The sequence below is a fragment of the Neofelis nebulosa genome, chromosome 9, assembly GCF_028018385.1.
Source record: "Neofelis nebulosa isolate mNeoNeb1 chromosome 9, mNeoNeb1.pri, whole genome shotgun sequence".
Classification (NCBI taxonomy): domain Eukaryota; kingdom Metazoa; phylum Chordata; class Mammalia; order Carnivora; family Felidae; genus Neofelis; species Neofelis nebulosa.
Genome location: NC_080790.1, coordinates 53,050,610 through 53,063,204, shown reverse-complemented (window position 1 = coordinate 53,063,204; position 12,595 = coordinate 53,050,610). Strand labels below are relative to the sequence as shown.

The window sequence follows — 12,595 nt, the reverse complement described above, 5'->3', positions numbered from 1 at the left end:
AGAGCCCCAAGAAGTAATATGAGTGCACACCAAGGAACACTATAAAAACAGTGGTATGAAAACCTCCTTGTGGCTGACAAGGACATGATTGAAGACATCATTCCAAACACTGTAATATTTGCAAAAAGTTCCTTTCTGCTCTTAGAATCAAGAATTGTGCTTCTCTTAACAAGTTTCTGTGTTTTATGTTCTAGATATGGGACATTTTGTTTCATGTTTTTTCTGCACAGCTCTCAGCACTATTTGTAATTATACATTCGTATATATACAAGGTTTTCTGATGAATGTCAGTTCCTTGCAATCATCTGTAACTGCTGTCAGAGCAGAGACCATGTCTGTCCCTGCACCTTGCACAGAGCCTGGCACATAGTAAGTCCTGAGTGTTTGTTAAGTGAACAAATGAGTGAATGAATCAATGAATAAATAGAACATATGAACCATGGATTGGTCAGGTCCCCCTTTTCCATGAAATGCTCGAAAGTTTAGTGCTGGATTTATTTCCCCGCTTAGCAAGTATAGAGGGTCTCACACTTGTATTTTTGTATTAGCTTCATTCTTAATACCATTTTATACCTCTACCCTTAGTCTTGTTTTTTCTTTCTCATTTACTTCTAAGTTAGTCTCCCTTGCTATGATTTATGAAGCCCTGTAAATGGTCTTAAAGTCCTTGTGATAAATATATTTATTGAAGTCTTTTATATATATATATATATATATATATATATATATATATATATATATATATTTAAAGCCTTAACACTAAACTTTCTCCCAACAAACATATTTGATCACCTGTAGGCTCTTAAGAATAGCTGTAATTTGCTAATTCCAGCACCTTACTAACATTTAAGGCAAATTCAACCCAAGCCTATAAACAACATGTAGTGCGTCATTTCAGGCAGTGTTGTATATTCTGAATGTAACAGGCAGATTTCTAATAAGGCTAGGCAATTGGACAAGAAAGAATAAACGGCTTGCCACAAAAATGTATGGATTTGGGATCAAGGAATGATTTATCTCTAGTGGTTCTCCAAAATATATTGAAATTATAATAATAAAAGGTTTGCTATTGGGGGTGGGGAGATGAGCAGCAGGGAGAGACAGGGAGGCAGGGCTGGGCATGATCTTGGTCCATATGCACTGACAAAAATCTGATCACCTTACAGAATGAAGGTAGAATGCTATAATCCAAATATCCAACAGTCTAAACCCCTTTATAAAGTCTGTAGCATGTGCTATTCATAGGCTTGTGGCTGGAGTGACTTGCAAGTCTGAAACTTCAGTTTCTGCTCTGCTCTCACTCTTTTAAAGTACTTTCACTTCATATGTGGACCATTTTTCATTTCTCAAAAATGAAATCCAATGTTTAAATCCATTTAACAAAGACACCCCTTGCTGCACAAGTTAAACATGCATCCCATGTACCTCAACTAGACCCACACACTAGGCGTGAAAGGAGGTGGGTCTGCCCTCTCCAGTCACTTCCTCCCATCAGGGCATCAGACCAACCCCTCCTTGGGGCTTAGTCAGGAAGCACAAGATGTCCATTTAACAAACTGAGACTTGATTTCTATTATTTATAAGGCTCATTTGAGTCAGTTGAACCTTAGACGACAAACAGCAAGAGGGAAGAGTGGGTGTAAAGAAACAGATGGGTAATAATCATATGTCACAGATACATAACAATTTTTAAAAGAATTTGATAGGGTGTGGGCTGGGGCTTCCCCCCCTCCCTTCCCTTCTGTCTCCCTCTCTCTCTCTCCTGGGGCTTTCTGTCTTTCTCTTTGGGAAGGGGTGGAGATTACAGAAGAAAAGGAAGGGGGAGAAAAAGCAAGACAATAGGCTAGACAGAGCGCCTGATCGGCATCCTAAAGCAGTATGCCCCGCCCCACCCCCCAACACCTGGTAGCTCAGTGGTCGCGATTTCAAAACTGGCAGAAGCTCCCCATCCTCCCCACTCCACCCCCACCTCCCGGAGCCAGGGTGGCCTCCAACCCGGAGGCGGGAGGAGAGGGAAGGCAGAAAAAAGAGAGGGGAGGGAAGATGGAAGCTAAGAGAGGAGGAACAGACTGGCAAGACCTCTTGGGGGCAGTGGCTTTTTATCCCTCCAAAGTGGTGGAGTCGCACAAAAATCCAAGTCCAATGGGGCCCACTCACGTGCCAGCTCCCCTGCTCCAAATGCAGGCGGCTGCCGACACCGCGCCTGCTGGCCCCGCAGCTGCGGCACAATGCCCCGCCTCGAGCCTTAGCTACGCCCGGGGGAACGCGCCCAGCCCGCCGAGCACCCCGCACGGCTCCCCGGGAGGGCGTCGGCTGAGCAGGAAGGGAAGGGAGGGGCGGCCCCCGCGAGGCAACAACGCTTGCCACCCGCCAGCCCGGACCCCAGAAGAAAGCCCCACCTGTCAGGCGTGGCGCTCGGAGCGAGGGCATCCAACCATCCTCTTGCAGAGGCCAACGCCAGTTAGCCCCGCTTTCCAAACAACCTCCAACGTTACATCGTCAACAGAAACCTTTAGGCATGAAACACACAGCCGCCGGGAAGGGTGAATCGCAGACACCCACACTAGCAGACGCTCACCAATCTGGACCAACCAGCTCTCTCACGGTGGAGGGATGCTGTAGGGGTCTCAAATTCCATTAAAAGAAACAAAACCAAGGCAAAAGCCATGGTACTCATTGCCAAGACGGGCTTACCTCCTGCACGGCATCTTATCCATTCCTGGTCTTCCACTGTGGGCTGTTGTTTTGCTTTGTTGTTGTTGTTGTTGTCTTTTGAGTGTCTGCTTAATGCACCCAGCTAATCTGCAGAGCAATGTTTTCTTCCCATCCTGCAGCCCCACACTTGTCAGAGCTGCCTGGAATTCCACCAGCAATGCAGCTTCTCCGCGTCAGTGATAATTACAGACGACAGAGGCTGCTACTCCTTGACAAAAGGCTTTCGTTCCCGCTGGTCCCTTACAGCCCTGCCGTCAGAATTAAATCCATTTCCCGCACGAGGCTGGGAGGAAATGAGAGCTCTCCTGGCCGAGTGAGCTGACAAAAGGACGCTTGGCGGCGCCCACAGCGCCCCCTCTAGCGGGCCACTGCCCGGCTGCCCCAGGGCCGCGGTGCTGCAGTGCCCCCACCCGCAGCGCGCGCCGCCCGCGCTGCCGCAGTCCCGCCGCCCGGCCTCTGCTCACGTCCACTCCGGCACCACCAACTGCCCGCAAGAGCCAAGAGCTAGGAAGAAAATCTGAAATGTGAACTCCCTTAAAGGATGTATACTCCCTGGGATTAATAAAAGAAAAAAGTCTTGCAGCTGGAATATTTGTTGTCTGGGAAGGACATCTGCCTTTAGAAAATTAACTATTAGCGATTTTAATAGCAATTGTTGACCATTTGAATTCTGAGCCAAAATTATCCCTCTGCCAGCTCCATTTTCAACTAGAGCAAAATTTTTGTTGTGCTACTCTCTGGAACTGTGAGCCCAGCTCCTTCCAATTCTCATTACTTCCTCCTCTCGCCCCCTCTCCTCATCCCAGAGGGAACAGGTGTTCAGTGAATGGGGAAGGGGATGGAGAACAGAATACTTGGTTACAGTTTCAGACCTGCCAATAACTAGCTGTGTGACCTTGATGAAGTCACTTAACCTTTCTGGGCATTTACTCTGTAAAATGACAGTGTACCTAAGGCATCTCCCACTTCTACTTTCTGACAGTGTTTCTCAATATGCCCTCAGAGTAGGCATATCAAGTGGTTGCTTGGGACTTTAGACCCGCATAATCTCACCAGCTCCCCCAATCAGCATTTACCCTGTTTTTAAAAATGTGAATGCAGGGCAAGTATGGTTTCCAGAAAAGCCCCCTGGTCATTTTCCCCAACCAGTTCATGGCCCCTTTGCTCCCTGTAGGTTCCAGGGCACCATGGCCTTAAGACACTCCCATAAAAACCACAGACCCCACCACAGTGCTGCTACAGAATCAGAATCTCTGGAGGTAGGCCTAGGAATCCATATTTTTAATAAGCATCCCTAGTAATTCCTTCGTACACTAACATTTAAAAAATGCCACTCTATGTGAGCTACTAGTGATGTAGAAGAGAAAATGCCCACAACAACCCCAGAACTGAAAAATATTCTGAGACACTAGAACTGTGTCTTTCTGCTGTAGCTCTTCCAACCCTTCCACCACCCCCCCCAAGTCTCAATCCCCTCTTTCTCATTCATTCCCCTTTCACTTTTTAATTTTTTTTAATATATGAAATTTATTGTCAAATTGGTTTCCATACAACACCCAGTGCTCATCCCAACAAATACCCTCCTCAATACCCATCACCCACCCTCCCCTCCCTCCCACCCCCCATCAACCCTCAGTTTGTTCTCAGTTTTTAACAGTCTCTTATGCTTTGGCTCTCTCCCACTCTAACCTCTTTTTTTTTTTTTTCTTCCCCTCCCCCATGGGTTTCTGTTACGTTTCTCAGGATCCAAATAAGAGTGAAACCATATGGTATCTGTCTTTCTCTGTATGGCTTATTTCACTTAGCATCACACTCTCCAGTTCCATCCACGTTGCTACAAAAGGCCATATTTCATTTTTTCTCATTGCCACGTAGTATTCCATTGTGTATATAAACAACAATTTCTTTATCATCAGTTGATGGACATTTAGGCTCTTTACATCCCCTTTCACTTTCAGAATTGAGTCCACAAGCCCTCTCCCCCATTCACCTGTCAAAACCTGCTAGAATTACAAGCAATTCAGCTAATAGGACCCAAGGTCTGTCTGGCCAGAACCAGGAAGTGATGTGTTTATTGAGACACTTCAAGTGGCTATGCACTATATTTAATTTTAGATGTATTTTGTAAGTGATATTTGGTACTGAGTGATGATATCTAGGGAATCAGGAACATCTTTTCCAGAGCCCTGAAATCATAGGTATGGTGGGCCCTTTTCTGAAATAGAACTCAAAAAGAGAATAGAGAATTTTTGTTTAGTCCAGAAATAACAGGCTTCATAAATCCCCTTAAATCATCTCCATCACTCAAATATATCACTTCATGATACATTATTTAGCTTCTCAAACTAATAATTGCAAACTCTTGTTGGCTCCTGCCACTGCTCTGAGGGATTTACATGCATTTTTATTCATTTAATCCTCACAAGAACTCCATAAGGTCAGTACTATTATTACTCCTATTTTACAGTTGAAAAGATTGAGGCACAGAGAGGTTAGGTAACTTGCTCAAGGTCACACAGCTAGTGGATGGCTGAGCCAGGATTCAAACTCAAGCAATATGGCTCCAGAGCTTATGAGCCCCAACCACTACCCAGCACATGGCTTCTTGGAGGGGACAAAAAAATTAACTTTAAAAACTAGAACTGGCGCACCTTCATGGCTCAGTCAGTTGAGCATCCAACTCTTGATTTCAACTTAGGTCATGATCCCAGGGTCATGGGATTGAGCCCTGCATCTGGCTCCATGCTGAGTGTGGAGCCTGCTTAAGATTCCTGTGCCCGCGCCCACCCCCCTCCCCCGCTGCCTCTCTACCCCTCTGCCCCTCTCCCCGACTCATGCTCTCTAAAAATTGAAATAGTAAAAAGCAGAACTAGAACTAGTACAAGTCACTGATAAAGTTGATAGGCTGATATACATTCTTTTCCCAAAAAAGTGATTCTGTTCTTCTACTCCTCAGTCTTAAAAAAATAAATCCTCCAGCTTCTCTTAGATGCCACCTGAATGTGACAAGTGCTGGAAAGATTAGCACCATCCTGTGGCTTTAGGAATTGTTCAAATATCAGATAGGAAGCAAGACTTCAACATATAAATTTCCATACTGATAGCCTATATGGAATTTCAGTTGAAGTTCCTGCTCAATTCCAAATTCACTTTGAAATCCAACAAAGGGACTTGAAAAAAGGATTTTCAAAAGTTGTCTATATAGGCTATCCTGGGAAGATCGCTAGAATTCAGAGTCCACACCACAAAAAGCTCAAGATACCTAGCCCTTAACTAGGGACATAGAAGACACCATGTCAGACCCAGAAAAAAATCACATTTGGCTAGCCTCCAATAGCCAGGTTAAAATTAGATTTTCTGACTGGTTTGCAATAAAAAAATTTTTTGCAGGGGCGCCTGGGTGGCGCAGTCGGTTAAGCGTCCGACTTCAGCCAGGTCACGATCTCGCGGTTCGTGAGTTCGAGCCCGGCATCAGGCTCTGGGCCGAGGGCTTGGAGCCTGGAGCCTGTTTCCGATTCTGTGTCTCCCTCTCTCTCTGCCCCTCCCCTGTTCATGCTCTGTCTCTCTCTGTCCCAAAAATAAAAAAAAATAAAAATAAAAATAAAAATAAATTTAAAAAAAAATTTTTTTTGCAGTAAAATTATTTCTAATCCCCAGGTCTCTTGACAAAAAATGTTTCTGGCCAGAAATAACTTATAGTGAGAGCAGATGGCAGTATATCAGACACCCACAGTGTTTCCACCTCCTGACATTCATGTCCTGGGTAATCCCCTCCCCTTAGGTGCTGGCAGGACCTGTGACTTGCTCCTAACCAATGGAATACAGCAAAGGGAATGGAATGCCACTTCTGTGATTGCATTACATAAGATTCTTCAACTTGCTGACTTTCTTGATCACCTTCTTGGTTTGCATGCTTTGATCAATCAAATAGCAATTCTAGGACGACCTACATGGCAAGGAACTTAGGGTGACACCTGACCAACAGCCAGCTAGAAACTGAGGTCATCAGTCCAAAAGTCCTAGAGGAAATGAACTCTGCCAACAACCATGTAAGCTTGGAAGCAGATCCTTCCCCAGCCAAGCCTTCAGCTGAGACCCCAGCCCGGACTGATACCTTGATTTCTGCCTTGAGAGTAAGCTTAAAGCAGAGGACCCAGCTAAGCCATGCCCAGGTGTGACTCCTGACCCACTGAAATGGTGAGATAATGAATGTGTTAAGTTCTATGTTTGTGGTAATTTGTTACACAGCTTTAGATAACCAATACAGTGCCTTAGCACCCTCCAGGCCAAAGCATACTTATCAGTTGCCTTCCCCAGGGCATGCCAGAGGTTCTGGAGGAATTGACACCCCAGGGGATCAGTTTTCAACCAACGACCCTCAGGAATCTATGAATAGCCCACCTCCCTCATTCCTGGGTGTTAGGAAGACACCACTGAGGCATGCTGTACACAGTTTCCCAGAGTGCCTCAGCAGGACTGAGCCCCAGAGGTCCCCAGTAGTATCCTCCTCAGTCATGCATGTTTCATAGTCTGGCTTTTCTTCCTTGTATTACTTTCCCACTCCTCTATTGTTGGTTCCTGGCCTTGTCTCCCAAATAAACTATAAATCACGGCCTACTTTTAGGGAAATCAAATTTAAGACAGGAGATTGGGGGGGGGGGGTTGGAGAATGACAGTGCTTTCAAAGTAAGACCAATGATAAATTCTAAGTCTAGGTCTCCTGAAGATGCCCCTCTCCCAACAAGCAAAAGTGTGCCCAACCCTATGGTTGAGGTGTGCTGTGGAAAGAGAACTGAACTAGCAGCCCAGGGCCTGGGGCTTGTCTCAGTCCCAGTGACTGGGTGGACTCAGAAAGGACTGACCCCAGGTCTCACTTCCTGGTTGTAAAGTAAGGGTAACAGCCCTTGCCCTCTGGTAAGGATGAACTGTGCTCCTCTACCTGCCCTCTACCACCAATCCCTACATTGAAGTTCTAACCTCCAGAACCACGGAATGTGACTATATTTGGAGATGGGGGTCTTCAAAGAGATAATGAGGTAAATTAATGAGATAATTAAAAATGAAAAAATTAGGTGTCCTCTAATCTAGGACAGGTGTCTTTATAAGAGGAAATATTGACACAGGCTGCCATAGAGGGAAGACCATGTGAAGATACAGGGAGAAGTCAACCACCAACAGCCAAGGAGAAAGGAAAACCAACGCTGCTGACACCTTGATTTCTTGATCTCACACAAACTTCTGTTGGTCAAGTCACCCAGGCCAGGCTACCTTGTTATGGTGGCCCTAGAAAACTAATGGTCTCCTACCATCCAGGGTTGTCATGCAGACAAAATAGGACACCAAGCCTTAGTAAGTTTTACAGTCTTATTACAGACTAGAAAGACACAGCTAAACCATAGTCATAGAGGGAAGAGTCATCAGGGTGAGGTAGAGAGGCCCCCGACTCCAGAGGAAAGGCAGTCCTTATTATAAAGTGGCAGAGAACTTGGCTGAATTGTGTCCTAGTGTTTCATAGAAGGTAGAACTTACAAGTGATGAAATTAGATATTTAATGGAGGAGATTTCTAAGCAAAATAGTGAAGGTGCAACTAGCGTCCTTCTTACTATTTCTAGCAAAATGCAAGAGGAGAGAAGAATTAAAGGACGACTCTTTAAACACAAAGCAGCCAGAGCTTGAAGACTGGGAAAATTCTCAGCCCATCTACATTGCAAAACATGACAAAGCTTGTTCTGAAGGGAGTATGAAGGGTGTGGCTGAATAACCATTTGATAAAGAGGTCATGGGTGTAACTCATGGACCTAATCAGCCATCTCAGCAGAGGCCAGGAATAGAGATGGGTTTTTCCAGCAACGACAGTGCCATTTTGAACTAAAGGGAACAGAAAAAGCAGGACAGAATGAAGGAAGGAAGGCTATTAAACTTCTTGGATTCTACTGGAGGAGACCACAAAACTATTTGGTTGCAAAAGTACACTGTTCTTCCAGGAAAGGAGAGAATGACCCCCAAGGTGATTCAGAGATCATCAGCACTGCCATTCCAACCACAGGCCCAGGGGCCAAGTTTGTTTCCTCCTGGCTTCAGGGGGCAGGGCCACTGCAGAGCTGTGTGGGGTGAGGCTTCCACCACAGCAGACCTGGAAGGTGGGACACTGCCAAAGAGGATTACTATGACAGCTTAAGATATAATGGAATTTGTCTTGCTAGGTTTGGAGCTTGCTTGGGACCCATCACTCCTTTCTTCTTTCCAATTTCTTCCCTTTGGAATGGAAATGTCTGCCCTAGGCCTGCTCACCATTGTATTTTGGAAGCACATAACTCGTCTGGTTTCACAGGTTCACAGCTAGAGAAGAATTTCACCTCAAGATGAATCATATCTCAAGTCTCAACCATACATGATTTAGAGGACATTTAGATGAGACTTTGGACTTCAGAATTTAGAACTGATGCTGGAACAAGACTTTTGGGGATGTTGAGATGGAATGCATGTATTTTGCATGTGTTAAGGGTATGAAGTTTTGGAGTCAGGCACCAAAAACCATTGACTGAATTGTGCCCTGCAAAATTCCTATGTTAAAGCCCTAACCCCCAGTGTGACGAAGAGCCAGGGATTTTAGGTGGTTGTTAGGGTTAAATGAGGTCATAAGGTTGGGCCCTTAATCCAATAGGATTGGTGTCCTTATAAGAGGAAGAGAGACAAGAGTTTGCTGACTGCACACACACTGCTTGCTCTCTCTCTGTCCCCACCATGCGAGGCCAGAGAGAGAAATCTGCAAATCAGGAAGAGCAACCTCACTAGAAACCAAAACTGTTCAGCCTTGATCTTGGACTTCTCAGCCTCCAAAACTGTGAGAAATTTCTGTTGTTTAAGCCACCCAGTACAGGATTTATATTATGGCAGCCCAAGCAGACTATATACTTTCTGTGCCTTGGTTTATCCACCTGTGAAACAGGGATAATCATGCCTATCTTATAGGACTGTTATGAGAACAAGGGAACATATGGAAAGTATGGGAACAGATACAGCATATAACAAGTGCTAGGTCTTTGTGAGCAGTTGTTACAGAGATGAAGACGGTCTCTGTGGTCAAGGTGCTTCGGTGTCTAACTTGCATAAGGTGTATTATGGATTTAGCTGGGTATTTAGACAGCCTTGAAAATCCTCACTGCCAATGGCCAAGGCTTACCACTCCTTACTTTTCTAGCTTAAGTTTATATTCCTATTAAAGTTAATCTCCCCAAGAAGGGTAATAGGCACTTATTCCTCAAGTGATGAAAATAGATAGAATGAAAGATAATAGCTATGGGTCCTGAAAGGATAAGGATGGAAACCTCAGAGGAGCTGGGGGATAAGCATGAAGGCTGAAGACCCTGAAGCCTATTTCTTCTAAGCATGAAATTAAGGAAAAAGAGTTGAGTAGATGTGTGACAAGCAAGGCCATTTAAAGGGTAATTGTAAAGCTTTGAATTATCACAATTTTTAAGAGACTTCAGGACTTTCAAGACTGCATTTATTTGTCTCTAGAAGGTAGCCCTGGGCTGGCACTTTTCACTTTTCATACTTGGGGGAGCCTGAAACAGAGAAGAAAGTCCCTTATAAATGGCTAAATGATAATAACAGTTCCCAAAAGAACTATATAAATTTTTTCATTAGTAATCAAAAATGTTTAAGTTTAAAGATATCATTTTTTATCTATTAAAATTCTATCATTTTAATAGATCCCACTGTTAGCAAGGATATGGTGAACTCGGCACTCAGAACTGATGGTATTATAAGTTGGCCTCATGCAAGTCCTAGATTGTACCTACCTGTGACTCAGGACTTCCACTTCTAGGAATCTATCCTAAAAATAAATAAAAAAATTTTTTTAAATATAGAAAGAGGTAAATACATCAGGCTATTTGCCATGTTGATTAGAAAAACTGAAAACTTAAATGATCCCCAATTAGAAAACCCTTCCATTCAATTGATCATTAAAACTTGTGAAAAAGACTACACAGTAACCTCAAACATGTCAATGGTAGAATAAGAAGAAATACAACACAGTGTTATATACCCTGTTATAATTTCTTAATTCAGTTGTGTAAGAAAAAAATTTGGAATCATTTTAGTATATTTCCATCCATGGTTTTACTAAGATGGTAAGATTACTTTGGGTCTTAATATTCTGAAATCTCAACCTGAAGAAAAAGCCAAACCCATGACTAAAATAAAGCCACTCCAATCTCTCACTGTGGAAAATAAAGTACTACAGTCACATGCTTTAATTCAGGTTATAAAAAAACACATTTACTTATTTCCTAGCCCACTCTCATTTATATTTCAAGGCTCAGTGTTTTTTAGAACAAAAGGCAGTAAAGAGTTTAACACTATTACACATATGCTCTGATTCCATCCTTCACTGACCCACTGGATATTGGTCAAGTTCCTTCTGTTTTCTAGTTTCCTGACATGTAAAATGGATATAATTATACATCACAAGGTGGTCATGAAAATTACAATGTTATTATGTATACACCACCAGGAATAGTGTCCAGCACAAAGTATCAATAATTTTTCTGATCTTAATCAAGTCTTTCCACTATGCATGTGATTAAGCTAACTTTTTGAGTTCAAATTTAGCTTTAAAAGTTTCATTTAATTTTTTTAAACTTTTCACATACTTATAATGTGTTAAACCTAAGATATAAGTTCATGTATTGCTAGGTTTACCCAGAGTTAAAAGATAATTTATTCCAATAGCCTACAGTCTAGTGTATTATAGATCATTGTCTTAGTTTGGATTTAAGTGTTAACTAGAAAATTCCAGGAATGTAGTATTTAAGTATCAGAATATGAAAACTTGCTAAAGATGATCAATTTTGCCTTATTCTCACAGTTCATTAAAAAAAAAAAATGCCTGTTGGCCTCATCTAAGCAGTTGAAGGTCTAGGAAGAGGGTGGTCTGAGGAACAAACCCAGCTTGCTGCTCAGCCCCTCTGATAAGGCAGGCGTGCTCCTGTTGTTGGTTGTATAGCTGCATGGTTTGACATATTATCCAATGTAACCTTCCCTCCACCCACTGAGCCAAGACTTGGGGGAGGGGCCAGGGACTGAGGTAGATAGATATGAACCAGAAGTCCACATTTAGCTTCATATTTCAGTTCCCAGCAACAACAGTCTGAAAAGCAAGGTTCTCATTTGAAAGAAGCTGACTTTGTTGAAAGGGAGAATAATAAACATGTGGGTTCTGATGGGCCAGAGCTCAGATGGCAGCTCAGGTGGTCACAAAGCAGGGAGGAGGCAAGACATGATGTGGGAGAAGATTTCCTACAACCAAAAATGGAAATGAAAGTTGAAATAGCAGGAAGTAGTTATTTGGAGGGGATGGAACTCGTCTGTAGAAGCTGCCTGATTCCTAATCCCTGGGAAGGGCCCCTGTACCACACCATCCTGGGGAAGAGTTACATAAGGGAACAGAACACAAGAAAGATAAAAAAGAATCTGAGGAAAGCCAGGATTTGTACCCACTTCTCAGAATGTAGCCTCTCACAGTTTAGTGACCACATGGCTGAAGGAATTTTTAAGTATGTGCCTGAGGGCAGCTACATAGCCCATCTAGGAGTGGGAAAGCCAGGGAGACAAGAAGATGCCTGGGTTCTGAAGGCAGGCAGCCCAGTGAGCCTGGCCTAGAGAAGAGAAGCCATAGTGGGGCCATGGACATCCACAGCAGATGTCAGCTCAAGAAGACTGGGGGCCTAAGGATTAGCTGGGGAAATACACATGAGCATTCTCCTTCCAGCCTCCAGCCATAGCACACACACTCCTTGCTGTACCTAAAGGAGGACAAGAGGATCTCCTAGGGGAGATGGGGCAAAGAGTCCCACAGGGATTCTGAATATT

General features: G+C 43.7%; 1 protein-coding gene across 2 annotated transcripts in view; it reads right to left on the bottom strand.

Moving 5' to 3' along the window:
- Positions 1-12,595, bottom strand: part of FIGLA (folliculogenesis specific bHLH transcription factor) — a 78,865-nt gene that overhangs the window by 53,219 nt on the left and 13,051 nt on the right. The window contains exons 4-5 of one of the 2 annotated variants that reach the window (XM_058683783.1): positions 10,522-10,556; positions 8,177-10,284 (exon numbers count right to left, since the gene is read on the bottom strand). The exons of the other annotated variant lie outside the window; for it this stretch is intronic. Coding sequence (XP_058539766.1) covers positions 10,269-10,284; positions 10,522-10,556 — 51 coding nt within the window. The 3' untranslated portion in view covers positions 8,177-10,268. Of the gene's footprint in view, positions 1-8,176; positions 10,285-10,521; positions 10,557-12,595 lie in introns of those variants that run through there. 2 annotated transcript variants of the gene reach the window in all.